We start from the raw sequence: 27,983 nt of genomic DNA, 5'->3' as shown, positions 1-27,983 counted from the left end.
AAACCAGCAAAACATGTCTGTCTTTCATTTTCGTATAAAACTAAAAATTATCAGTTTGTTTTTTTCAGTTTGGACTCTTTCTATTTTACAGTATAGCTCACTAAGTAGCAGAAATATTAACCTTCCTACACAGAGCTTTCTAATTCTAAATGTAATTTCTAGGTCTAGCGTTTCACAACTAATTTCACTTCCCAAAGGTCTAACCATCTGCAAATGAACATGCAGCTACCTCTGATATCATGCAAAGTTGGACAGGAATTTTACTTACCAAGTGTAGCTTCTCTGATGTGATTATCTTCAAAGTTTCTCACTCCTGGGTCTCAACTCAAGACTGGCAGAACCCTCCTAATTCTGTTTTTTTGACACTTGAAGTTAGCATTTGCCATGCAGAGCCTACAGATGGCTGCTGAATAGGCCACCACCAGCCAAAAGCCTGCCAAGTGTAAATGTTGTTTGCCAAATGTCCTATTCAGTACTTCCAAATTTGCGGGAGACAAAGTTTCCAAAGGGAAGTATCACCTCAAGAGCTAAAATTCACCCTAAGAAATTTAAAACAATATGCAAGATAAAACCCACAAGGGAGGGACACTCCTTGAATAGCAATAAAACCAAAACAAACAAAAAAGAAAAAAAAAACAGAGGTCAATAAAGAAGAACTCTACAAGCTGTGTCCCTACAGAAATGATCTACCGGCATGTAATTTTCACCTTCTCTCTAGATAAAGCTTGTGAATAATCCTGCTCTTCTGATACTTGAGCAGAAGGATGTTTCAAAGGAAAAATAATTAGAAACTGTGAATGCTGAAGCTTAACACTGCTCACTTAATGATGCAACGAGACCACCACAGTTAACAATCATCAATTTTCAGATACAAGACTAAGATACTCAGCAAAATGTGAAACAACTTGCAATTCCTTTAAAAGGAAAAATCATCCTCTCTATCTTGAATTCCACACTACAAAATTGCTTTCGACTCAAGAGGGCTTTCTTTAATACAACAAAAAAAAAAAGAGAGGCAAAAGTAATCTCCGCACTGCCCTGAAGCTTCAAGAACAGCAATGAAGCTTTGTTTTTCTTGAAGATATGACCTCACTCTTTTAAACAAGCCAAGTGACAACAGGAAGTGTACTTGTAAAGACTTTTTAGTCTGTATAGGTAGGTCACAATTTAATAACCAAATCATAACTTTAAGCTATTAACAAATTGCTAGATTTGTAGATATGAAATAAAAAGAATTATTATTTCAAATTCAAGAGAGTTTTCCAAGTTAATGCATATACATACCAAAAAAAAAGAAATTGTTTACAGAATCTGAATACCTGCTGTTCTTACACCTACAAACAGATGAAAAGACTCATGACACACCTGAAGTCTACCTCATTTTTCATATATATATATGCACACTGAACACTAGCACATGAGATTGCAATCATTATAGGTGACTAGAATTCTGAAGCGAGGTTCATCTTAGCTCTCAAATCACTCAAGAAATTTTGAAACTGACACTTCCCTCTAGTTCTTAGATGTTTAAGGCCTGGTTCCAGAAAGGAAATCTGGCTAATACTTAGAAAAGATACAATTTGTTTAACGTGATTTAGATGCCCAATACATTTATTGTTAGTTCAGAAACAACTGCTTTGAAATAAATGTAATATGCATTTAAAGCTAATTATAAATATTAACTTAAAACTCAGATTTTTTTAAATAGCTTTTAGAAATCTCAACCAAATTTAGATATATATTTATTAAGTCTTCCCAAAGGCAAGGCCCACAATGGCATAACAACCAGGAAAATTATGTCAGAAAATGAATAGTAATCTTTAAGAATAAAGCCTGGTCCAAAAGATTCAGAGTGTTAAAAAAAATAATCTAAAACTATAAAAAAAATTTTCTTTATATGGGTTTGGCAACACTCAAAAATCTTTTGCAACAGTTATTAATCTGACTTTCGAATGACTTCTAGACACAGAATCTCAAATTCAGAGCATCTATGCAGTTCTATAAATTGTGTAACAAAATTAATAGGTCTTGACAACTTCTTACTGGAAAACTTAAGTTCAAAAAGTTTAGGCACATCGAAAGCAAACAATTTGCAAAAGTAATTCTTTAAAGATTTACATAAGTCTCTCCAAGTAAGATGTTTCAGAAGTGTCAAGTCTAATACAAAACGGAAACAGGAGACTTCATTGTGCTACACTGACAAAGGTCAAAATAGTTCCTTGCATGTGTACTTGTCCTCATACGAGGAAAATTAAGCACACACTTCAAGTGAGCATGCCTGAAATTTATGCAAACATTGAAGCTTCATCTCTTTCTGCAAGGATACAGAAAACAGGGTAGAAGCGTAAGAAATAAAAATAAAATCTGAAGATGAGGCAGGAACCTGCCATTATCAACCTCTGCTTTCGGTTCTCATGCCGTATTTGTTTCTGATTTGAAAGGTTCTTTCACAACTATTGCAGAAAATTACACTGTTTACTGAGATTTTGTGCCCAAACTCATTCTGTAGGCACGCTTAAGCTTTTGAAACAGCTTAACTTAAACAACAAAATGTAGGCAATAAGATAACCATCAGTGTCAGTATAAAACTGTTCATCAAAGCCAGTAACATCCTGAAGCACCACCTAATAGAGCTAATGAGAGGTGCAAGGCTAATTTCTTATACTTTACGATAGAAGTGCTAGGCAAGAGATAAGACAAATTCCAATACCTCAAGTACATCAACACTTATTGGTTGATTAGTGACAATGCTATTGGTTGATTAGTGACAATGCTTCACAATAGATTTTTGTGATCAAAAGTAAAAGATTACAGAATGCATTTTCATACATGAAATCAGTATGGATCTGTGTTTAGTTTGAGCACTTGGATCACAAAGGGGAGAATTTCAAGTCTCCATCAGGAGACAGGAGAGGGTACCAGTTCTAAAATATGGACACTAAAATCTCTGACTGAGATGAACCACCTGCCACAACCTCTTTTGCAGAGGTTTTTCTTCTACATGATCAACTGATTTCAAGTACCAAATCCCTAACCACACTGAAGGAAAACATTGCAGAGAAGCCTTTTGTGGCTAAGAGTTCAACTATGAAACAAAGTCACCTGAAACAGTATAGAGGAGGGTACATAATCCCTAAGTGAGTTCTGTCTGATCCCAAATGATGCAGTCCTATGCATCTCTTCTCATTGCTTTAGGCTAACAGTGTGCTACATTTCTGAGTGCGTCCCAGAAATCTCCAGGAGGAGCTGACAGCTCTCTCCATTTTCTTAAATGCTCAAGGTAACACCAGCAAACATAGCCAGCACCTCGGGATAGCAAAAAGCTTTGAGTCAAGATGGCAGGACAGATATGGTGAGTTTCAAAGAACAGTTCTGCTGAATGATCAGGGCTTGAAGCCAGTAAGTTATTTTCCTACCTCCTCAGGTATCATGCCTGAAACACAGAAAGGAAGGAAGAAAAAGAAATAAAGGAAAAGTGCCAGCTCACAAGTAATGAGCACAAAAGAACGTAACAACTCTTGCAAGACATCAAATCACAAAGCTCAAATGCTGATGAATCAAGAATGGCAGCAAGCTAGTATTAGGCACCTGAGATTAAGGCCTCGAAAAACAATGGCATTTTACTGAATAAAAAACAGCTCTGGACTAATAAATAGCTAGCCCTGAGGCACTGACTGATAATCTGCACAAGGAACAGGAACAAGCTGTATCAAAATCACTCAAGAAAAAAGTTGTTTGTTTGGAGCACAGCATTTAAACTTGGTCACAGGCATCACAACAGCCACAAAGAGGTCATGTTTCTGCTCTGTTCTCACTAATGCTCTTTCAAGAGTCAAAACACTGTAAGAACATGGGTATTCTGCCAGTCTAGTGGGTTGAGAGTCCAAGGAGTAAGAGAAATTTTTTATTAAGTCTTCTAAACTAAGAAACAGTAAAATGACAGATACTGCTGAAACCTGTACGAGTCCTTCATAATTGGACAAATTATAAGCACGAACATCTATTTCAAAGAAAACTTTAAGAAATCCTGGCACTTGTTTCCTAAAGCTCCTTTAGCTTTCTAAAATATAATTTTCAGTTATATTAGAGGGACTTCGTTGACAAAACGTGTTTCAGTTGTTTCAATCTATTTCTACTACATCCCTAGTAAATACCTGTCTGGTGATCGTCTTGACCAACGTCCTCTGTCAGATTCTGCAAGAGAACAGGAACAATACAGTTAAACAAGATGGTGACCTTCATTCTTCAGTACTGCTTTTAACCTCTACTTGATATTAATATTCATCTTAATTACTTAAGGATCATCACCTGAGACTGTAGTGTCTTGTGTTTTCAGTTCGGATTTATCTAAAAAGTTACCCTTGCAAAATTATCTAAAAAGTTCAAGGATAATCTTTAATTTGATTTTTTTTTCCAATCAAAAATATATCAAACTGTTTCAAGAGTGCAAATAACTATCCATTGGATGAGGAATTCTGCATTGTTGTATAGAACAATTCCACCAAGAAATGCAGCATTAGAAAGACTGAATTTACCACTGACCACAGAAATGGCTTTACTTAAGGATAAACACAAATACATGTTCTAAAGAAAACCAATTAAAAATCAAGTGAAATCTTGCAAAAAAGGTACTCCCTTTTGCAGGCAGGGTCTTTTTCACTAAATTTGTAGTGTACACACAGAAGCCATATAATCATTTCCAGCTATGCTTGCAATATAGCAAATGGAAGTATGTAGCCATAAAAAAATGCCTAAATTCAAAAAAATCTTGTTTCACTTCAAAAAAATCTTCAAAAAAAGATTCTTCTTCAAAAAAATCTTGTTTCATTTTTTGCATGGGTGTAAGAGGACAGCTTGCTCATTCAATATGTTTTCCATAAGAAGTGTAAGAAACTGGATAACTATGATGATTACCATTATTTGACATATCTAAGAAAGCTGTTTGTATGGAAGCAACATCTAAATCCAGTGTTGCAGTGGACAGTGTTCAAACTCCACTCCGACCCCTGGAGTATAATCTTTCACCTTTTACTAATACTGCTTATCTCTTCACCAATTCAAAACCAAAAGCCTTTCATACAAAAAGGCAATTATAATTTTTGAAAGTGTAATCACTTAATGATTTCAATCACAAAATATTCTGGACTAAAACCCTAGCTATTCTGCTAAGAGAAAATGGCAAGTCATTACCAGCCTATTGAGGGTGTGGTAAATCTTGTGAATATTTGCCAGCGTTGATAGATGAGAATTCAACTGAAAATCTAGAGGGGAAAAAAGAAAGAACAAACAACCTTTTAAACTCTCTGGTTTCCCAATGTAGCAACCAAGATCTTCTTATGTTCTGGTCATTTAATAAAATCATCACACAACTATAAAATAAAACTCATCTCAACACTTTTTCAGCATCAACATTTTCAACACTGAGTAGAAAAACAGAAATCTGCAAAAAGATATCTAACATATGCATGTTTCTTTAGGCATGAATGACCCTCAACAAAACAATTATAGCTAACTGTAGCTGAATTAAAAAAATTTACAATTTTTTTTCCTTTACATTGGGAATCATTATAACTTCCACGCTATCCAGTCCTTCTGTTCCATCTATTCCAAAACTAATTTAAGTCCCATTTAACATTCTAAAATCATTACTAAAAATCATAGTTTTAAAACAAAGATTATTTTATTAATACACATGTACTTGCTTTTATACTTATTTCCTTGCAAAACTAAGTGACTGGAATACACTTACACAGTTGAAACATGGTTTTTGTATAACCAAACAAAGGTCACAGTACAGCAGCTGTTAAGACAAGCACCAACAAAACTGCAAATTAAATATTCTGACTCATGAAAGAAGCTGTAGCATAGATGTTAACTTTGTTTCCATGCTCCAAATATAAAACACTTGAGTTTGCTTCAGTTGCAAAAGAGAGACAAACTAATTTTTCTATATTCTTTTGAATTTCCTATTTTTGCTAGAAATGTGTCAAGGACAAAACTGGAAAATAAATAATTTACAAAAGATCAGCTGTGATCCAGCCAGAGAGCAGGCAAACCAGCAAGAATCTCAGGAGCTGGACACAAACCGGCTGACAGGGATTAAAGACAGTCAACTAATATACAATGTTTCCATTTAAACTAAAAGCAAATTAGCTACCCCGCCAGAACTCAGGCACAAAAACATTCTAATTACAGACCTGTACTATATGACAAGCAAAGTATTTCAAGTCAACTTCTTCTTTATGTGAAATATTTTATGTGCCTAGTGTTACCACCTAGTTAATGCATTAAAGTATTTCTACTGTGAGACATTTAATTTGGCTTTGCCCAGCAGATGATGGAAGATGCCAGAAAGGTCAAAGACATAATTCCCACATTTCCATCCAGAGCATTTTAAAGGAATACTCTGAAAATACACTTAAGAAAACCCAGATAAACAAGAGTCTTCACTAAATATCAGACTGCCAAATCAGTGAACCACACTGCTATGAAGTTATCAAGGGAAACCGAAGGAACTGGCTGCTGCACTTGTACTTGTCACACACATCACTATGGAAGTCTCTTTTCATGATGAATTAAAAAAAAAAATTCAGAAGATACTTTTAGGAATCGTATATTTCATTCATTATGTTAGCTAGAGTATCCTTTTATTAACTGCTACCTATTTCTTAACATGTTGTCCGCAATCCACCACCACAGCAATACAACTGCTTGTAAGTCAGAAGTACCAAAGATGGAATTTCCAACTTTAGCTATACTTATCTATATGAAGTCAAAGACAATCCAGGTCTTCTTACCCAGATAAAATAGGAAGCTCTTGAACCCTGAACAGGGTGCTAGAATTTTTCCTGCATTAAGTGCTCAATAAAGTTCCTTTTTTGCTAGTCAAACAATACTAAGCAGAACCATTCTGCAAAAAAACAACCCCGAGTTTTTTAGTCCAACTTTCAATTCAACATAAAGCAATGAGAAAAAAAAGGAGGGGGGGAAGGACAAACAGGGAACATAAAAGCCATTCTCAGGAGGGAAAGACGAAAAGATAAGATTTGTTTTGTTAACTGTCATACCAGACTAACCTAATATTAAGGATAATTCTAGATAGCACTCTTAAAAACAACAGAAAAAATACTTTAAAATTAGGACTATGTATATTAGGTATCAGCTCTGAAACAAAACATTCCCAGGTACTTCAAAACACATAATTCATGTCAGTGTGTTTCACACATCCACTGGAAATATCCTTACAATTTTAAGCTGCTGCTTCCAAAATAGGTTACATAATTATGATGGACTTAGCAGGGTTACATAATTATATTTTACCATTCTTATACAACAAACATCACACTATACACTGTATTAATACAGACGACCAGAGTCCAAAGTTTTCTCTCTTCCACAGGGGAAGCTTGTGAAGTGTAGATATTATCTAAAATTGAAAACAGGTTTCTTTTACAGTTATAAAAGTAAATACAAGCAGCACTCATTAAATTAGGGAAGTTAAATTACAGCCCAGGTCATCCTCTGAACTGGTAAGTGTTTGCTTTCTGTATATTCAAGGAAGATACACAAAGTATCTTATGCCACTGTGAAAAGGCCTATTTTGTAAAAAAAAATTTTTTGAAGAAACAGAATCCAAAAAATAATACCTCCCATGCTCAAATAACACTACTTTGGAAATTAGCAGAGGGACAATGGTCAACAAGGGTCAACATGGCAAGCAAGTGATTCCACAGCTGGCTGCAACTGGATGCTTCAGGAACACACTCCCTCCCCTCCACCTCCGGAAAAAACTTCCATACACGCTTATGCAGCCTCCAAGTTGTCCCTGCCTGACGGCCTTGGTCAGCCCACTACCCTTGGAATCATATCAACAAAATAAACAGAAAAATCCTGCCAGCCCCATGTTTTGAATCAGGTCACAAAAGAGCGGCAACACTGGGTAAGTCAGAGCAAGAGTTAAAGTAAGGAACAGGAAAGGTCTCCTGAATTGGGAGCAAAATAGTTTCCTGTGGCAGCAGCAATGTGTCAGACCAATCCAACTGTCCATCCAAGCCCACTGTGAGAGGAGGGATACATCACATGAAGCTCCACATTCACCAGTTCTACATGGAGAAAATCGTGATGTATGAAGCTATTTTTCACCTGAATACAAGAGTTTCAAAGCACATGAAACGGTCTGAAAATACTTTAATTTTTTTTCCTACAGAAACTGCATCCAGCTCTGGGATCCTCAGCATAGGAAAGACATGGACCTGTTGAAGCAAGTCCAGAGAAGGGACACGAAGATGGCTGGAGGGATGGAATACCTCTCCTAGGAATACCTCCTAGGACAGCCTGACAGCTGGAGCTGTTCAGCCTGGAGAACAGAAGGTTCCAGGGAGATCTTAGAGCAGCCTTCCAGTACTTTAAGGGGACTTAGAAGAAATCTGGAGAGGGACTTTTCAAAAAAGCACGTAGTGACAGGAAAAGGGGCAATGGCTTCAAACTGAGAGTAGGTTTAGATTAGATATTAGGGAAAAGTTCTTTCCTGTGAGGGCAGCTTGGCACCGGAACAGGTTGCCCAGAGAAGCTGTGGATGCCCCATCCCTGGAAGTGTTCAGGGCCAGGTTGGATGGGGCTTTGAGCAACTTGGTCTGGTGGAAGGTGTCCCTTCTCCATTGTAGGGGGATTGGAACTAGATTATCTTTTAAGGTCTCTTTTAACTCCAGCCATTCTATAATTCTAAAGTACCACACAGTTAACTGATCTCATATCAAAAGAAGGAAACCTGCTTGCTTCGTGAATACTGAAGGAAGATGTGCTGGAATGTTTGCTATGACTTTAAGAGGTACATGTCAAACAAGTGCACGTATTTTGTTGATTAAATTCCAAATGGTATTAAATACTTTGCAATAATTCAGAATGTAATAGCTAAAAAAAAAAAAAGAAAAAGAACAAAAAAAACCACACCTAGAATAAAATCATTGCGAATCCAGAAAAGAAAAGAAATGCCAGAGCCAATCTAGTTTCATGGAATTTAAATCTTGCATGCAGTTTGCCATTAACACTTAATGTTAAGTGTTAAAGACTGGGTTAGTCAAATAGTCACAATCATATAACTTTAAAAGTAAAAAGAAAACAGCTTAAAAATAACATTTAAACTTATAGATTAAGGTCTAAACTATGGACCTGAAAGTTACCAGGAGGTGAAAGAAACAACAGCTAACTGGGCTTACTTTCATAACAAACTAGAGAAAAAACATCCTAAACCCTCTCAATGAAAAAAACAAAAAAAAATCCAACATATAAATGCTATAGATACAATAATAAATACAATACTAAAATTGAGGTATAGAGGTAGCAGAAGTATTAATATATTAGTAATTCATATTACTGCTAAGATTATTGTAACATTCTCAGAAAAAAATTAGACAGAAAACACATACCAGGAAGAGTCATTCCTAAAAATTAAAATGCAATGATCATGCTTTACTTATATTTAATTGCTTCCCTTGGTTTCAAATAATAGAACTTGAAAAAACTTGTAGTAGTACTGTTGTCTTAGTTAGCTTTAAATAAATTTTACTTATTCCAAAAAGAATCATTTAATCTTCTAAGAAATACACCATTTCACGTTCAGTAGTCTGCTTACAGAATTATCCAAAGAGCAAGACAATTTATATTGATTAATTATTAATCAATTAATCGACTTAGGAGTTCAGGTCTGAAACCTATATTTGGTGAAAGCCTTCAACACTTATGTTCAGGTAGTAGAATTTCTGTATTCGTTACTAAATGCAGAAAGCAAAGGAAAAATGTATGTCAGTCCTATTTACACAAAAAACATCACAATACACCTAAAAACTGAGAATCTCAGACTGCAGTACAGAGAAGATAGGAGCCGACTGCAATCCTGTCAAAGACAGGATTAAGGATCCATTTCCAATGTGTCTGTAGCTGTATCTGTGCAGGCAGTAACACCCTACAGCAGAGGCAGCCTGCAAAAGAGACCTCCTGGTCCGTGATGTGCCAGCAAGCATTCAGGTAAGGGGAGGAAGAGAAGAAAAGGCTTGAAAAGTAGGGTCTCCCATAATTTGGTGTGCCTTAAAGGGCATGATTCAGAAAGTAAGGGAAACAGAAGTGAATTCCAGCTTGGAAAGTAAGTACATCCAATTAAATGGGACAGTCCAACCTATCTTGAAGAGCAACAGGACCTAGTCATTAAAGCTAAAGACATGATGCTACAGGATGTTCCTCTTGCCCACGTGCACTCAGAGCTGCACCAATCTCAGAGCTACTGCTGACACCAGTGGTATCCAAATCCACAGTCGCAAATTCGTGTACATTTTCCCAACACCTAAATGCCTAATCCCAAAGCCTAAAATGTTCTGAAATAAAACACAGAGTGACTTAAGCTAGTAAAAAAAAAAAAAACAAACTCTACAGAAAACCCAACCCAAGCGACAAAATGTGGTTGAAATTACTAAACACACTAAAAATCACTTATTTTAAGGTAAACATTCACACTCAACTCTAACATTTGGTATTACCACATAGAATGACTTACTCACTGCAACAAAATATTTTAAGATCTCTGCATGCTACATATATAGGAAAAAAAGCATAATTCTTTTTTCCCCATAGGAACAAATCCTTATTGTACCAATGTATTTTTAAAGTACCCTATTCTGAAGGCTTGTTTGCAAATAGAGCTACCGTAGTTTAGAGTTCATTGAGAATTTTAGAGTAATTTAAGCAGTGCAAAAGTTGTGTAACTGTCAGTTTAGTTTGAATACATTTCCATTTACCTTAAATTGATCGAACAAATAAGAGCCAGGCTAACAATCCTATACTAACACATAGATTAAAGTACCCTGCATTTCATGGGGAGGTTAGGGTTTGCTTTGTAGGGGATGGTTTTGGTTGGGTGTTTTGTTCTATACAGCAAAGACCTAACACTAAGTGTATTTCTGGTGCAAAAGATCTGCTTCTGTTGATGAAAAGTGTTCATCCAGTCTAACTCCTACTCCACCACCAGATTAATTCAAAAAAGTCAGTGAGCTTGTTTTGCATCACTGGCTGCCTGAGAGTTGTTTGAGAGCACTGCTCCTAACTTCATGCCAGATGTCATCTGACATCCTACAAAGGCCATAAAGCTAATAAAAACTTTGTATCTTGTGCTCCAGCTAATTCAGCAGAAACACAACCCAGTCAAGCACGCGCTACAAGGGTATCCCAGCACCATGCAGATCTGGTACACATCACGGTGGATCTGCAACAGCCTAGAAACAGCTATGCCAGTCAAAACCATTATTGCTCCAGCTGCTTGCTTTTTTCTGCCAAAAGTTCCTGACCCCACAGCTCTGCCAGCAGCACAGGCCAGGGGCACATTCCCTAACTCATTTCAGGCAAAAAAAAAAAAAAAAAAATCAACCCTGTCAGTTTAGACAACTTAAGTAAAACTGGCAAGAGCTAACCCAGGTACATCTCACCGAGTGGATTAGAGTGTGCTCCTACAGTCCACTTTACCAGCAGAAAAGGGAAGCAGTAATCTACAGCTAATGGGCAGTAATAAGCAGCTGCAGCCCATGGAGTCCCACAGCCTATGCAGCCACACATCTGCATGAAATGTGTCACACCAGTCAATTCCCCAGGGGCAAGCTAAAGCCTTACAGCTCTAACTATATCTATATATATATATATACACACACAACTATCTACTGAACAAACTGGTAGTTGCTTCTATGTCTCTATGAGTCAAAAGTAAAAATTCTGTTTAACCTCAGACCTATGATTTTAAATAAAACAAATTAACTGGACAGTATGACAAAAATACTGGCACATTTAAATTAATGGTTCTGCTTCAAGCCCTTGTTAGCAGTTTTACTTATTGTAGAAGAAATAACCACACTATTAGATACTCTAATACTTAAATTGGATACAAGAGTTGAACACTTTCCCTGGATGTACTGTACTTTCCCATGTTATGCTTTTTGGCAAGCACAGGACAGAAAAATTAAGCAAGTTTTCTTCTTCTGCTTGAAGACACAAACAAAACTAGGAAATAATGCTTTGAAATAGCCCAAAGTCTTTGTTTTCAGTATCTGCAAAGCAAGTGGGGGAGGAGGGGAAGTAAAGAAAATGCAGAATTAATAATTCGCATTCGGCACAAAAATTACTTGGACTAAAATAAATTTAAATGAAGTGCTGCAATTACACAAATGAGATCTTACTCCAATACAACAGAATGAAGGGAAGCAGTAAGAAGACTGTTTACCTGCCTGACTCAACTTACTGCATGACCTTGTAGACAAGACATTTTCAATTACAGTTATTGCAGCTGCAAAAACTTCTAAGCAAACACTTTCAATGGGGAAAAGTGAAAGTCGATGTACCTCATATAATGTGAAAGGTGTGTATTCAGTTTCAGAAAGTAAAACTGATACTGAGCAAAAATGTATTGAGGAGTTTATATCACAAGAACATATAAGAATCTAAGAAGGATCAAAAAGGTGGCTCAAAATAAATGTTCAGTCAAGATCCAGCTTCTGTAAAGATATGCTATGAACACTCCTTGCTTCAAGCATTTAAATCAGTGAGGAAAAAAAACAACCACTATGATGCTACAGACAATGAAGTCAGCTAATTTAGGAAAACATTCCTATTTAAAATAACACATGTACGAGCCCATGAACTGCCAAAAAAAAGTACTGAGATGTAAGCTTCAATCATTCCAAGGCACATTTTTAATGAGAAGCCAATAACAGCTGAAGGTTGAGAAACTGTACTCTTCCTATTTCCTAAAGATAAGTTAAAATTAAAAAACTTTCAAAATCACTACATAGTATTAACATCCTACATGAGGGAGCACTGGAATATTTGCAACTGTACCTTATATGTGTATAATGAGGACCTGCATCTTTTTTTGGACAGGACACATGACAAAAAACACTGAGCAGAAGGCATTTTCTAGAGTCATTATCCTTCCATTTCCAACATGAGGCAGTTATTTGTGCCTTAATGGCAGACTTAACCACCAACATATCACGATCTCCAAATATAAAAGTAAAATAAACCAGAACCACTGAAGAAATGATATAACCTTACGAGTTAGAGGCTATACCAGGCTGCCCAGCCAATCTCATTTTGAGAGACATGGGAGGATTCAAGAAAATCCAGGCCTTATGCAGCATTTCTTTCCATAAATGCTTTCAAGACTTTGTCCAAAAGTCAGGCCATCACTCATTAACATGTGATCAAAGCTTCAGTTTTCATTATCTTCTCCACGAGCAAGTTCTACGGTAATAAAGCATTTCAGAGGTGCAACTCCTTGCGGAGCCGAGAACGCGTTCCTGGGAGATTTCACAGGAACATGGCTGTGCCGGGACAGCTTTGCGCTGGGGATGCCAATCCCGTCTCTCTGGCGGACAGGCAGGAAGCCTATTCCCGAACCCCGGTCACCCCACAACCACATAGGTGTGCCAGGCAGCACGCGGTCCCGGGGCTCTGAGCGCAGCGCCAGAAGCACCATTGCAGACACAAAGCCCAAGCTCCGCTCCGCTCCCCCGCGGCCGCGCCGCCCGCGCCCCCCGCTCTCCCCGCGGGGCGGGAGGGGCAGCTCCGGTCGGGGGGGCCGCGCGGCACGGAAGAGCGGGCGCCGCCGCACGGCCCGCCGGGAGTTGTAGTCCGCTCCCCGCCTCCCGCCGCGCGGGGCTGCGGCGCAGGGACTGCAGCTCCCGCCATGCGCCGCGGCCCCGTCCCCGCACAGCGCGGCTCTCCCGCACCGGCCCGGCGCGACCTGCGGCATTCACCCCTGCCCGCCTCCCCCCGCACACGCAGCTCCACAGCCCGAGCACGCCCTCCCCGCGGCAGTCCCGGCTCCCTCGCAGCCCGCCACGAGGGCCGGCCACGGCCTCACCCCCTCGCCAGGCGGGTCGGGCAAACTGCGTCACACCCTCCGAGCGACCCCAGCCCTCCCCGGTGCGGCTTCCCCCACCCGTCCCCGCCCCCTCACGTTCAGCCCCCGCTCCCCGGGGGTTGCGCCGAGGGCCGCCCCGCGGGGCCCCCGCAGCCAGGCGCACACGCACCGCCCCCTCCGCGCCGGCCCCGCACCCGCGGGCCCGAGTCCTCCCCCGGCACCGGGAGCCCCGGCGGCACGTTCGGCCGAGCCTCGCGGGTCAGGGGCAACAGCAGCCGCCCCCCGCCGGGTGGTTTTTACCGGCCGTGCGGGCGGCGCGGGTTGCGGGCGGCGGGCGCAGCTCCGGCGCTACTCACTGACAGCGGCGGCATCCGAGTGCATTTTCGAGCGGCGCTGCACACGCTGCCGGCCCGGCCCGGCTCCGCTCCTGCCCCGCTCCCGATCCAGAGCCCGGGACGGACACCGCCGCCCCGCCCCCCGCCCGCGCTCATTGGTCCGCGTTGCCGGGAGAGGCCGCGCATCCCGCCCTTCTATTGGACCAGGTTCCTGCCTCTCTCCCCCGGCCCGCCGCGCACCGCCCTCCCTCCTTCCCATTGGGCTCCAGGCTGCGCTCACCCCGCCTCCCTCCGCTCTGATTGGGCGCTGCCGCTGCCAGTTTTTACCGGTCTTTAAAGCGCGTGCAAAGTGCACCACTTTGTGTCACCCGCGGCTCTGATTGGCTGCAGGGGCCAAGGGCCGCGCCCACGCCCTGACACGATTGGGTGAGCGGGTCAGGGGGCGGGCCCGGGGCGGGAGGGCCGGGCTGGGCGGCTGCTCGGCTGCTGATGCCGCCGCGGGATGCGCTCAGCACCCGCTGACTTAGAGGCATTTCCTGATTTCTCCCATCTCGCTCTTCCTAAGGAGAAAAAATGGCAGGCTGCCGACAGCAGCCGAACGCACATAAGCGTCACACTGCTAGAGCAGCAGCGGGATGGGCGGTGGGGAGACCTGCGGCCAAAAGCTGCTCCGTGTGGGACGATGGGACTGGCTCACTGCCCCGAGGTGCTGTTCCCGGTCCTACGATTCTAGCGCATGGAGCCACGCTCCTTTCCCCGCTCCTCGCACAAGGATCTCGCCGCTCCGGAGCCGGAGGAGGAATACAGAAAGACACCCTGCAGGTCATTCCCGCTTAGCATGCGAGCTCAGTATCCTGCGTCCTTTCAGGGATAAACGCCGTCCCTGGCACTCGCTGAGAAGAGACTGCTGGAGCAGCATTTGTGCACAGTGGAGGATTATTAAGGCAGAACTTAGCCATGAAAAAAAACCCACCTTTCCTTTCCTCTAAGAGGTTAAGTTAAAATAAAATCAAGGACTACAAAACTGAAGTAGTATCAGGTTTAAGGTAATTGTCCCTTTGGAGCAGTGCATTAGCATGCAGTCCTGAATTTAGTGATCACAGGCCTTTTTGTTTGTTGGGGGGGGGGGTTGTTGGGTTTGGTGGGGGTTTTTTGAGCTTTGTCTTATTCAGTGAACGAGTCAGAATGAACAAGTGCAGACCATTTATTTTGCTGAGCCACATCTTAGGTTTTCAACTGTCTGTTTTACAGAGAAGAGAATGGAGTGCATAAGGAAATGAACCTTCTCTTTGAAAGCTATATACTAAAAACCACATCAGAGCAATAAAAGACACCCTTATCTGAAGTTCCTACTTGTTCACTAACTCCTTAAAATTATTTCTGTAGAACTTCCTGCCTGTATCTCAGTTATTTTCCAATTTGCACCATCTTTTCTTTACCTTAACAATTTTACACTACCACCTCTACAAAAATAATAAAGCAGTGGGAGCACGGTTTCACTTCTTGGGTAGTTCTAACATCCCACATGCCAGACATTCACATATATGCATGTCATCCCAAGCTCTTATACCCAATAGGGGCACCACTGAGTTGCAATTCGTCTGATCTAATTCTGGATTCAGAGCAACAATCCCTTTAGGGATGTCTGTTTGTTCACACTGACCATAAAAAAGCACATAGGCTGCTAGTTCAGAATAAAAAATATTCAAAAAGAAATCTTCTTCCATGCCTTACATAGTTGTAAATTGATACAGATCTAAAGAAAAGTGGCACAGAAAAACCCTATTTGGTTGTATCTGAAGGTAGAAAGGTTTGTATTTTTTCACCCATCTATTTTAGTCTAAAATGAAAAATACTATTTGGCTTTAAAGATATTTCCTTAGACTACAGCTTCTGTAACAACTTTTATTCTTAAATGTAAGGCAATTAGGTTTGCCAAGCAAAAATTCAATATATTTTTGAATACTTCAATACACAAGTATAATCTCTGATTCTTAAAAATTAGATCTGCAAAGAAATCCATAGGGGAACACAAAAGAGACTTTGTTTTCTGCTTCTGCCTGCTACAGGGAATGTATGCTTCAGCAGAAAAGGCTGCCCTGTGAGAGAAAGGCCCATTTCAACATGCACCTTCATTCCAACCTCAAAAAGGTATCAATAATCCCCTTTGTTACCACTAGTTGTAAAGCACTATGCAGATCTCCAGGCTGGCAGATGTTACGAAATCAGGTTGTATTTTCTTTCTGAAGCCTGAGTTTCCATAATGCGGAAATACTTCATTTTACACAGAGCAGATCAATCAAGTCATGGCTGATCAAGCATTTTATTGGGTTGCTTGGCAAGGTTCTGGTACTGCAGGGGCTCCAGGAGTGGCTTCTGTGAGAAGCTGCCAGGAGCTTCCCCCATGCTCAACAGAACCAGTGCCAGCCATCTCCAGGATGGACCCGCCACTGGCCAAGACTGAGCCCATCAGCAATGGTAGTAATGCCTCTGGGATAATGTATTTAAGAAGGAAAAAAATAAGAGTCACTGCACGGAAGTAATTACTATCAGAGAAGAGAGTAGTGATAATATGTGAGAGTAACAGCTCTGCAGACACCAAGATCAGGGTAGAAGGAGGGGAAGGAGGTGCTTCAGGCACTGGAGCTAAGATTCCCCTGCAGCCCGTGGTGTAGGCCATGGTGAGGCAACTATGCCCCTTGCAGCCCACAGAGGACCACCGGGGTGCAGAGATCCACCTGCAGCCTGTGTAGGAGATCCATGCCAGAGTAGGTGGATGCATCCAAAGGAGGCTGTCACACCATGAGAAATCTGTGCTGGAACAAGGTCCTGGCAGAGACCTGCGGACTCGTGGAGAGAGGAGCCCACACTACAGAAGGTTTGCTGGCAGGACTTGTGACCCCATGGGGGACCCACACAGGAGCACCTCATTACTGAAGGACTGCACCCTGTGGAAGGCACCCACGGTCATGCAACTTGTGAAGAATTGTAGCCCGTGGGATGAACTCACACTGGAGAAGTTCATGGAGGACTGTCTTCCCTGGGAAGGACCCCACGTTGGAGCAGGGGAAGGACTCCTTTCTCTGAGGAGAAAGCAGCAGCAGAAACATGCAATGGAGTAACCTCCATTCCCTGAGCTGCTGGGCGGGAGGAGGTAGAGAATCAGAAACAAAGCCCGGGAAGAAGGGAGGGGTGGAGGAAGGTGCTTTTAAGATTTGTTTTATTTCTCATTATCCTGCTCTGATTTTGGTTGGTAATAAATTCAACTAATTTCCCCAAGTCAAGTCTGTCTTGCTCATGACAGTAATTGGTGAGTGATCTCTCCCTGTTCTTATCTCGACCCACAAGCCTTTTGTTATATTTTTTTCTCCCCTTTCCAGTTGCAGAGAGGAGTGATAGAGCATGTTTAGTGGGTTTAGTGGGTACCTGGCATCCAGCCAGGGTGGAACTACCACGTGGACACAGACAGTTTAAGCAGCTCCAGCATCAGCATCTTAATCCTAGCCCTCCTGGCATTCTTTCTTTTGTGACAGTGCAACCATTTGGACAGCTAGATACCAAGAGCAAGACTGTCCCCAGTGCCCCTAAAAAGCAAAAAATCCCAGAACAAGACAAGAAAACGCTGAACTCTTCTTTTGGTTTTGTCCATTTTTTTGTTTTCCCAGTCAGCTGAATATCCTGATCTGGCTCACCACACATATGTGCATGTGCTTCCATCAATACACAGGAGAGGAATAACAAACCATGATGTGGAAAGTGGCAGTAAATGCCAGTCTACACACTGCTAGATCAAACTTAAAACTTCAAATTTTTTTTTTTTTTAGAGGACTGTCACTGTTCACTTTTTTATGTTTGTGTTGCTTTTTTAAATTGATAGCTAAAATGGCAACCACAATTCCAAAAACCCACAAAACTACTGTAGACTGTGAAAAATACTGGTTAACAAGAGAAAGAGGAACGATTTACTTAGTTTTATCTTTTTCACTATCAGAAACATAACGTAGAAGCATCTTTGAGAGTTTCCAGAAGGAAACTTTTTTCCTCTATTTCCAAAGGACATCAGACTCCAAAAGGCTAAAGCCACTGCATTTCTCAAATATCTTTGTTCATCTTGATTGCTTTGCTTAGAAACAAACTTGAACGTTCATTTTAGGCACCAGAATGACAAGCCATCATGTGTTTTCCAAGTCAGAGGGGAAAGGGAATTGTACTGAAAATAAACACATTACCAAAGAAGAATCTGCTGAACATTAAGAAAGCAGATAATGCAGTAACAAAACACAGTACAGGGTATTGTAAGAAAATAAACAAATTGTCTACAAGAAGCCCAGCAGTCACAGTCCTAAATCATTTGTGGATATGAAAAAGTAACTGATACCCAAGTCAACACAAACAGCTTTAAGTAATGCTTCTGAAAAGATTTTTCAGCCTCAGAGTTTCAATAAACACCTAAATTTGAGTTATTCCCGCATGGTCTCAGCAGAACAGTACTAATCAGGGAAAAAAGAGGACCTCAAGTGGCAGAAGGTGGCAGCTGCAGATTATTTGAACTGCTTTTCAAACCGCTATTCACTAAACAGTTCAGGTCATTTTAATTGCAGCGTCCCGTGGACTCATACTATGCTCCCCGTTGAAGTGAAAAGGTCTGTTCTCTTACTCTTGCTCCTCAAACATACTACTCTGGCCCCAAATGTTCTTTTGTAACACCCTGGAAACAAATGTCATTTTACATAGATGAGGAATGTTGATGGCTGATATTTAAAACCCTACATTTGATTTATAGGGTCTTTTTCAACTTCAGTTTGAAACTTTGTCTTCATTCATCATCAGGCAACTCTAAACAGCCAGGCTTAAGACAACAGCATAGAATTTCGGCCTGACCTCTAGAGATGCATCAGAATAACCAGCACCTCTCTCTGAGCCACAAAGCTCCCTCACAGTCAGCAGAGGACTCTGAACATTTGCAGTGTTCTGTTTCTTGGAGACAGGTGGGAACTGGTTACCTGCACACTTAAACTGTAACAACTTGTTTCAGTAACAAAACACCAGTTGGAAACCAAAGGGTGTGTCTAACTTTCTCCCAGCTTATAGCTGTGACACTGTTTCTGGAAATGGGAAATAACAATTTCAGGTGTTTCTTAGCCCAAGAGGTTTGAAATGCAGCTCCCAGACTTCGGAGTGCTCTGTGGCAACACCAAAGCCACTGCTCCTCAAGGTAAGCTTCCAATACACATAGAAATGCCTGAGCCAAGACCCCAAAGCAGGAATATATATATATGTAAGAGAAAACTTGAGTCTTCACCCTGCTGAAGAATACAGTACAATTACTCTCAGAAGTTGCTCTTACACATGTTACCTAGAGTCCCTCTTTTTTATTCTGAGATACACACTGGTAGGCTCCTGATGTACAGCTGTCTCTTCCTGTACATTCCTAGAAACTTAATTGACCTGCACAGAATGTCAGAGGATAAGATTAAGAGTACATATTGTTTATACAGATAAGAATACGTATTTATATACACAGAATACATATTATTTAGAAGTCAGATATATGTAATCTAGTCCTTTTACCACCAGAAAAAGTTCAAACTTATAGAAAATAATGTCTATTTTATACATTTTATCTTTTCATGCTATCTCTGAATGCATAAAGATATCCACAAAGTTTTTCTTTTGTAACATACTATCTTATGAAAGCTGAGATGAACAGAGTATGATTAGAAAACAGGAAGATTGGTAACACACCCCTGCAGCACAACCTGTTCTAGCACATTTCTTTCATAGTTTGAAACATAGTGATTGTTCATTAGAGACACACTGCACATTTTTCTAAACCAGTCTGATACCACAGATTAGGTCAGTGTGCAAATTTATGGACAAATAAGTTTAGTTTTAGCTTCCCAATTCTAATCACAGTAAGAGAAGCAGTATACAAACAGCTTGTGGTCATAGTTTTTCTTAATCATTCTGGTAAAATAATGCAAATGTCAACAAATGCTTGCTACTAATTATATTTGCCTATAGTTTCTTGATATTAAGCCACACAAGGTATGGATACACCAACATTAAATCGCACAAGTGACTCAGAAGAAGAGAAGAAGAGAATATTCAGAGTTTAGATTTTGTCACTGTCCACATGAACCTTTCAAATGGGGTGAACATTCTAAATCCTGTGAAAATCCATCCGAGTATGCTCACAGACTTTGAAGATTACACACAGAGATGACATATAATCTGATCTATTATGCAAGTCATGCTTTGCTATATGACTTCTTGAAAAATAATTATTCTATATTTTAATTGTTAAAAAAATAAGGGGGTTTCAATCTTTTTATATATATGAGTATAATTTCTTGCATTTCACATTAATAAACTGCTCACATTACAAGGTATTCGCACAGTTAGCCTGTGGAGAATGTTAAGTAACATGGCAAGATAATGTTATGTTTTCTACAGGCCGTGGAAAGGCAAAACTGTGGCTGGACGTGTGTCAGAGCCAGCATGAGAGCATGCTGCAAAGAAGTGAGGATACTCAGAGCCACTGTGCAATGTTGGTGCCAGTGTCAGCTGCTGTTGCAGGCTGGGAGGAGGGAGAGACAAGGGCTACTGGTGTTTGCAGAAGAAAATTGCTGAAAGCGCAAGAAAGTCACTCCCATCACTCCAAAACCTAATTTATCCTGTCCTACTGGAAAGTCACAGAGAGAACAAGTTCAGAGGGCTTGTAAAGACAAACACAACAGCTGTAGGTGAGAAATTAGTTCAATAATGGTTGGTTATACCATCACAGATGATGAATACGTAACCACTGCAACTTTTAAATACCTTCCAAATATTCTCTGTCCATAAAGATCAGTGAACAGTTTTAGAAACACAGTCCTAAAAACAAGGGAGCAAAATGATAGGTGACCAGAATAAAGTGACAATGTTGGTGATGACAGCAATTACCTGACTCCACAGAACAAAAAACCCCAGGTAAAAGCACATCCTGTACTTGCTTAAATGGAGAAACAATAAAATTGAGTACGCTGAAGCTGTTCTCAAAAGAACATCGTGAAGAATTAGAGGGAGAAAAAAAATCCACCCACTTTCCTGCAACATATCCTATTCCTTTCAGTTGCAGTATGCTTAGGTATTACTGGAAAGACACACAGCACTAAATACCAAAATCACAAATGCATTTTTCAAGTTGAGTGGGTCGCTTAAACAAATCACCTAACATGTTTCTCACAAGCAGGAAAGTTTCTTTGGACAACACCGAAGATGTCCTCATTGTTTAAGGGAAGGTCTGCACATATACTGAAGGATCAGGAGTCAAATGTAAAAGATATTGTGAAGAGACACTGAGAAGACACAACACTTCACATTATCTTACATGTGCATTAAATAATAGGGAATTCACTGCCTAGGTCAAAAAAGTCCCACTTCTATTTAGTCCTATTAAAGTATAATGCTAGCAAAGGAACAATGCTTTTTTTTATTTGTTTGTTTTATTACAGTTCATTTTAAATAAAAGTTACAACTAACCCTTCTTTCTTCTCAGAAACCTTGTTATGTTGAGACAATTGTTTTTAATTCTTTGGCAGTGTGTTCAGGTAAGTGTCTCACAAAAATAACTATTCAGAGGTACTTTACTCTTCCCTTTGTAAAAGCATTGCAGAGGCTAATATCCAGCTAAAAAAAGATGAAGTTTATAAAAGCCACTGCCTTTTCTCCAGTATTATGAACATCAATCATCCACAAATTGTTCTAATAAAACACATTTAAGAATGAAATGTAGAATAGCAGCAGACGTAAACACTGTTTGAGAAAGTCAAAAATGCACACAATTCAAACACATACTTACAGCATATCTCCCAATTAAAAAAATGTCCTATTCCTATTTTGAAAACCTAAGGCCAAGCTTTTTATTGCCATAGCAGCAGGACTACAAATTGCAGCAAGTATCAACAGGTGACCTACACTATCACATTATTTTGCTTTGCCTCAGTCATCAAAAAGTGTGTAAGTCTGCTGAAATTCCTTGCACATGACTGTCCAGGAGAGGAAAGGGGTCATATCTGGACCTTAAAAAAAGGTGCAGAGACACATTCAACTCTGAAACAGCAGGATGTAGGATACCTTCACAAAAGCTGAAGATCTTATTGCCAAAGCAAGTTCCCACCCTTGCTTTGCTGCTTACAAAGCAGGTATCTGGCCCAGGTAGATACCAGTTTATCAAAATGCAGGCATCTTCCCTCTCTCACAGTGATGGCAACTCATTAAAGAGAAGAGTCACCAACTGTTAGACAGACTTTCATAGTGTTATGCAGCATGGGAACTGCTCATCCTTAAACAACGTAGTCTTTTTGAGTGCCAATTCAGCTTCAAGCAACAAACCTTTCTTGCTGGTCCCAACAGTATGTTATTTTCTCACTCTAATTTGCCTGTTTAAAATATTTAGGAGTGCTCATATGAAAGTGATGAATATGCTCATAATTATGTCCATCTTTATACGATCCAAACCTAAAGAAAAATATTCAACAAAGCAAAACTATTACAACAATATTTACCCATGCATTCAAATCATACAATTACTACACTACTTCTGAATGTTCTAGACAGTTTATTTCAGAAACAGGACCCAATTCTACTTAAATATAAGTCATAATTTATGTACCCTCTCTCACTAGATGTCTTTGAATACAGTGGAGACATTTAATTACACTAATTACATTTATGCCTTAGGCAGTCTATAATTGGAACTCCAGCTGACAAAGGTGAGTGGTACATTTATCTACTTAAATCTCATGCTTTTTAAATTTTTAGTCCTGACTTCAGTGGAGGTATAATTTAAACCCCCATAGTATCAAAATGTCAACAGTGTTGTTAATATTGCACATCTTACTTTTGAAAATTATAGTGAAAATTGTAATTTTTCACACCATATTTAAATCTGAAAGATTTGACAACTGACTATTATGATAGATAGATTTGCAAAAGTCAAATTGAATATGTATTCAAAATATCAGTGCTAAGTAACATTTAAGAGCAGTGCCATTGTATTTCTAAAGAATTGCAGTTAATTGGAAAAAGTTAAACTTATTCCTACAGGCTATATCTTTCCTGCTTACAAGCAGACATAAAAATAATTAGGACAATACTCTGTGCTGAAATTACCTGAGAAAAATCTGAATGTGAATCCTAACTTTAAGTAATGTGGCAAGATGTGCCTAACTTTAGGCAAGTTTCATCATGTGGAAAAGTCTGAGCAAACTCCCATTTAAACAGGAAGCCAGTGACTGAGTGGGAAATAAAAAGTGAGTAAGCTCAACTGTTAGGTGTATATAAGAAAGTAACATATCCTGTATTATGCCTGTTAGGAGTAGTAAATATGGCATTGCTGGAAATAGATATTGCCACAGAGAAGCAATCTCAAACTTCATGACTCTTCTTCCACTGATATTAATATTAGACTAAATACTTTCCTCCATATTTCTATTCCTTATGCAATACCAGTGGAAAAATGACAGCATTCTAGAAAAAAAATAACTTTTTTACATAAAACTAGTAATTTTTATTTTTCAACACATGTAACATACTGCCTCAGGCATCCTCTTTAATTTTTGCTCCAGTTATATGGTATATTTTAAAATGTTTATGCAAAGAGTATTTAATGTACATATTGTATTTTGTCTTCCAAGTAACAGTGTATTAAGACCCCAATCCTCTGAAGTCCTAAGAAATATGGGAGATCTTTCATGATCTATAAAATGAGTCACCACACCACTTGGCAAAAATCCCTATCAAGCAATCTCAGAAATTAATTACCGGGGTAAATAAGCATTACTTTCAATATATGCTATGACACAGCAGATTGATTTTCCCAAGGTGCATGCCAAGTAAATAGAAAAAAAAAATGGAATTACAAATCAGAAGTTCTTGCCTCCTAATCTTTTCAATTTGGTACTGATCAGTGCCCCCCAACTCAAGAAAAATTTTGTTTCTAGACCTCTGTTTTACAAGATGTCACATACACTATCACCTTAATTTCTTATGAGATACACTGACCTGGGATTGAAATGGATGTCCTTAGGAACTTGGCTGGGATCAGTGACAATTCTGTCATTGTCAGTATAGCTATCCACATGATGTGGGATTCTAAATTTGGCCATCTGGACTTCTGAATCACTTAAACCAGCATGAGATATGCGGGCATAACCCAACCTATCAAATATGAGAAGAGTTAGTTTGAAGAAAAAACTCAAGACAATTTCACCACATTCTTAATGCATGTATTTTTTTTTTCCAGGAGTTATTCTTTAACTTACCAGTATAATTTTCCATTTCTGTGAAGCTCACCTTCAAAAAACTGAAAGTGCTCCATGAACACAATCCTAACACAATGTCACGAGTATAAAAACTGAAAAAGCCTAAGTGTTTGAGAATAAGTTCTACAGCTAGAAACTTATTTTTAAAATTACAACTTCAGAATATAAGCTTACCAACTTCTTTCATTGAAGAGATTTCGATATTCAAGAAAGAAACTCAAGCATCAATGGAATGAATAATAAGAAACATTAAGATTGCAAATGGGGGCGGTTTGTTACCCTGTTTTTTTGGTATTTTTTTTTTTTTTTATTCAATACTGTTAAGATAGCAATCAAGTTTACAGGTTTTATTCCTGTGAACACTGCAGAATTTGCACAGTTTATTCAGAATAAGTTTAATTCCATTCTGGTACATACATCACCAAGAGAATGATTTACAAGCAATTTGGTTTTGAAAGATATGGATCTCATAGGTCCTAAGAGAAAAGTGTTTCAATATAGGCTTACAAAGTTAAAGTTTCCACTAAACCCAGCATAAAGATTGGCTGGATTAGATCAGCATTTTGCTTCAAGAAACCCTACAATCATACTTCAAAATGTCTAGCTTCTGTGTCACATACAAATTAGGGCTTAGCCTTCACATTTTAGAAGCTGCAAAGCCAGAGCTTTGGAAAAATGTAGTTTTACATTACCAAAGCAGACTATATCTGAAGACATTTCACACAGAAGGATGAAACCTGTAATACTGTCTTTGCAATTGTATTCAGAAATACACCAATTCATCCTGATACAGTGTTTCACATTACTTCATGATTGATCTGTCTATACATAATTGTTTAGGGATATGAGTCTTCCACAATCACCTACAAAAGAGTATAAAACTGATTACCATTAAGATATTTAAACCAATGAATAAATATCTACTTTAGCATACCTTATTACTCCACGATACATAATATAGCTACACCATCTGTCACTATCTGTACTGTCAATATCCTAGAAGCGAAAGGGGAAAAAAAGTCAAACAAATAAGGCAAATTTTCCCTTAGATAGGCTTTAAATCAGTAATGGGACCAATGTGTAAACATGCTAAGAAAAACGTTTTGCCTAAAACATTGTAATAAGGTAGAAAGAAAAAAAAAACACTTTTAGACAAATCGCAGAACTTTTTGACATCTCCTAATAGAAAACCAAACACAGAGCTCAGTTTTAAAACAAAAGAATCACAGAATTAGAGGCTGAAAGGGTTGTCTGAAGGTCACCTACTCCTAACCCCGTGGTCAACGTAACTTCAAGCAGATTGCTCAGGACCTTACCCAGGTAATTTTTGAATATATCCAAGGATGGAGATTTCACAACTTCACCAGGCCCCTGTTCTAGTGCTTGACTACCCTGACTTTTTTTTTTCTTCTGTTATCTAAATGACATTTCCTTTGTGGCAACTACTGTCCATTGCCTCCTGTTCTTTATTTGAACATGTGCATATTTTCAAGTTATCAATTTAAAATATTATGCTATTTCCAATATATTTTATCTCTAAAGATCTAAAGATGCATTATTTTTACATTACCTTGACATTTCCATTTTCTATTAATTCAGTATAATCTCTGGATCCAGGAGCTGAAGTGATGTACCCTAGAAACACAACTTGCTTAGAGCTAGTCTTCAATAGGTTTGAAACAGCTATCGCCTGGAGTTTTCTGTCCAAGTCCTCTCTGAAAGAAATGGAAAAGATTTTAACACATGTACATTTTAGCTCTGAATCTTTGTGCTATAACCTAGCAAGCCACAAATGAATCTGGTACCATTTTTCTGCTCAGTATTAGAGAGAACAAAAGTTTACAGCAAGCCTAGTGATTTAAAGTTATTGTTACATTTGATAAAAGCCACATGATCATGGTAGATGTAATTAGGGTTCTCTTTCTAACCATTACAAGAACAACATTTTCTATTACTGTTTTGTCTTTAGTACTGATCTCATCACCAGGAAATGTGAATGTACGTGCTTTGGTTATCTCAGGCTTTGCCTCTGCTTGCACTTAAAATTTAACTGTGCACAGTATCATGCATAACAAAGAGCTCACATGCTAACAAAACTTTTATGATGGACAGATCATGGTAAATATAGTCTTAAAGTCTGGTTCACGTAATTTATGAAATATGACTTGAGCTACATCATCCCATTAACTTTACTTAATTATATTTGGCAGGTGTTCTCCATCTCTAATGAAATTTACACAACAGTTACAACATGACCAAAAACGATAGCATAGGTGGAGCCTGGTAAAATACTGCATTGAATCCCAGCCCTTGTCCTTGGGTTTGCCATAAAATAACGCAAAGACAGTTCTCTCTGATTCTTCATATCTATAACTTTAAATAGTTGTGTAAATCATGTTGTGTTCTATGTTTTGGTAGGCTGGGCTAAATACCATTGAGAAAGGGAGCTAAATACCACTGGAATCTGTAAACCCAAGAGAAGACAAGAATTTTAGTGTGGCTATGCTTTATAAACATAGATATTTCTGACTGAAGCAAATGCATTAGGGAGAAAGAGCACAGAAACAGGAGACAAAAAACCCCCAAACATTTAAATAGAAACCTGACCTAGGTATGTGTGAAATTGCCTGCTCAGCTAGTTGCTCTTTCCAGAATTACACCTCTCCAGAAGATGGGATCTTTTAAAAGACACAGGCATGGTTATATTTTCACATTTTAAAAACAGTATTTAAAAACATCCCTAGTTATCCAGTATTCTATAGTCCATGTCATCCTAAGCAGTAGAAGGAAAAAAAAAAGATTAAAACCAAGCAGTTGTGTGCAACATTTAATTACAAATTCATTCCCCTCAAAAACACAATCTAATTTGTACTCATTTCCCATATGTCTCCTCACATTTTCTCCTTCATCTTTATCTCATCTCTCTCTGAGGGGGGAATACAGTGCTATTTTCATCTGCTTTGACAAACTGTTTCTCAGACAGGCAAGTCTAATCACCTGTGTGAGGCATAGAAGGAAATTCCTTTCCAGAGTTCAAATCGGGAGTGATTTCTCACAACTATATTTGTTTAATAAATGGGAAATTTATAAAAAATTTGTAGGTTTGGAGCACAGTTTCTACACTGGGGAAAGAAATGGGATTAGGAGAATTCTTGCTGTTTCCTGAGCAACTTCTTTGTGTTATTATATTCTGCACTCTATCCATAAATTTGCCTCTCCGTGAATTATAACAAATTTAAAAAATAATTCCAAATCCTACTACATAGCCACAAACACACTAGATATTGCAGCAAATATAATAGAAAATAGAGCTACATGGAGCATTCACAAAACTATCTCTTATTAATATTCATTACACACAAGTAATCAAAATGTTTTTTTCAAGAACTGAAATATACATCTTATTCTCTTCCATCACATATTTGAGTTATTGGTATAATTTTG

The 27,983-nt window shown here is 39.1% G+C and overlaps 2 protein-coding genes and 1 long non-coding RNA gene across 5 annotated transcripts in view; 1 reads left to right on the top strand and 2 right to left on the bottom strand.

Annotated features, from left to right (window-relative positions):
* DCUN1D4 (defective in cullin neddylation 1 domain containing 4) overlaps positions 1 to 14,356 on the bottom strand; it is a 40,537-nt gene extending 26,181 nt beyond the window's left edge. The window contains exons 1-3 of one of the 3 annotated variants that reach the window (XM_027735907.2): positions 14,254 to 14,356; positions 5,191 to 5,261; positions 4,155 to 4,194 (exon numbers count right to left, since the gene is read on the bottom strand). In XM_027735907.2, the coding sequence (XP_027591708.1) occupies positions 4,155 to 4,194; positions 5,191 to 5,261; positions 14,254 to 14,278 (136 nt within the window). In that variant the 5' untranslated portion in view covers positions 14,279 to 14,356. Of the gene's footprint in view, positions 1 to 4,154; positions 4,195 to 5,190; positions 5,262 to 14,253 lie in introns of those variants that run through there. The other 2 variants (XM_027735908.2, XM_027735914.2) reach the window with 2 other exon arrangements.
* On the top strand, positions 14,055 to 15,261 carry LOC113995642. The gene is made up of 2 exons (XR_003543482.2): positions 14,055 to 14,658; positions 14,798 to 15,261. It is a non-coding gene; the product is annotated as an uncharacterized LOC113995642 (long non-coding RNA).
* A 3,272-nt stretch (positions 15,262 to 18,533) lies between these two features.
* The window catches only part of CWH43 (cell wall biogenesis 43 C-terminal homolog), a 32,447-nt gene continuing 22,997 nt past the window's right edge, over positions 18,534 to 27,983 (bottom strand). Inside the window, exons 13-16 of the mRNA XM_027735947.2 lie at positions 26,110 to 26,254; positions 25,474 to 25,535; positions 24,280 to 24,435; positions 18,534 to 22,734 (exon numbers count right to left, since the gene is read on the bottom strand). Of these exons, the coding sequence (XP_027591748.2) occupies positions 22,647 to 22,734; positions 24,280 to 24,435; positions 25,474 to 25,535; positions 26,110 to 26,254 (451 nt within the window). The 3' untranslated portion in view covers positions 18,534 to 22,646. The remainder of the gene's footprint in view (positions 22,735 to 24,279; positions 24,436 to 25,473; positions 25,536 to 26,109; positions 26,255 to 27,983) is intronic.

Source organism: Pipra filicauda, unplaced genomic scaffold (genome assembly GCF_003945595.2).
Source record: "Pipra filicauda isolate LSUMZ 115617 unplaced genomic scaffold, ASM394559v2 scaffold116_size3395265_pilon, whole genome shotgun sequence".
Taxonomy (NCBI): Eukaryota; Metazoa; Chordata; class Aves; order Passeriformes; family Pipridae; genus Pipra; species Pipra filicauda.
Note: the sequence above shows the minus strand (reverse complement) of the source record. Positions and strands in the feature narration are given on the sequence as shown.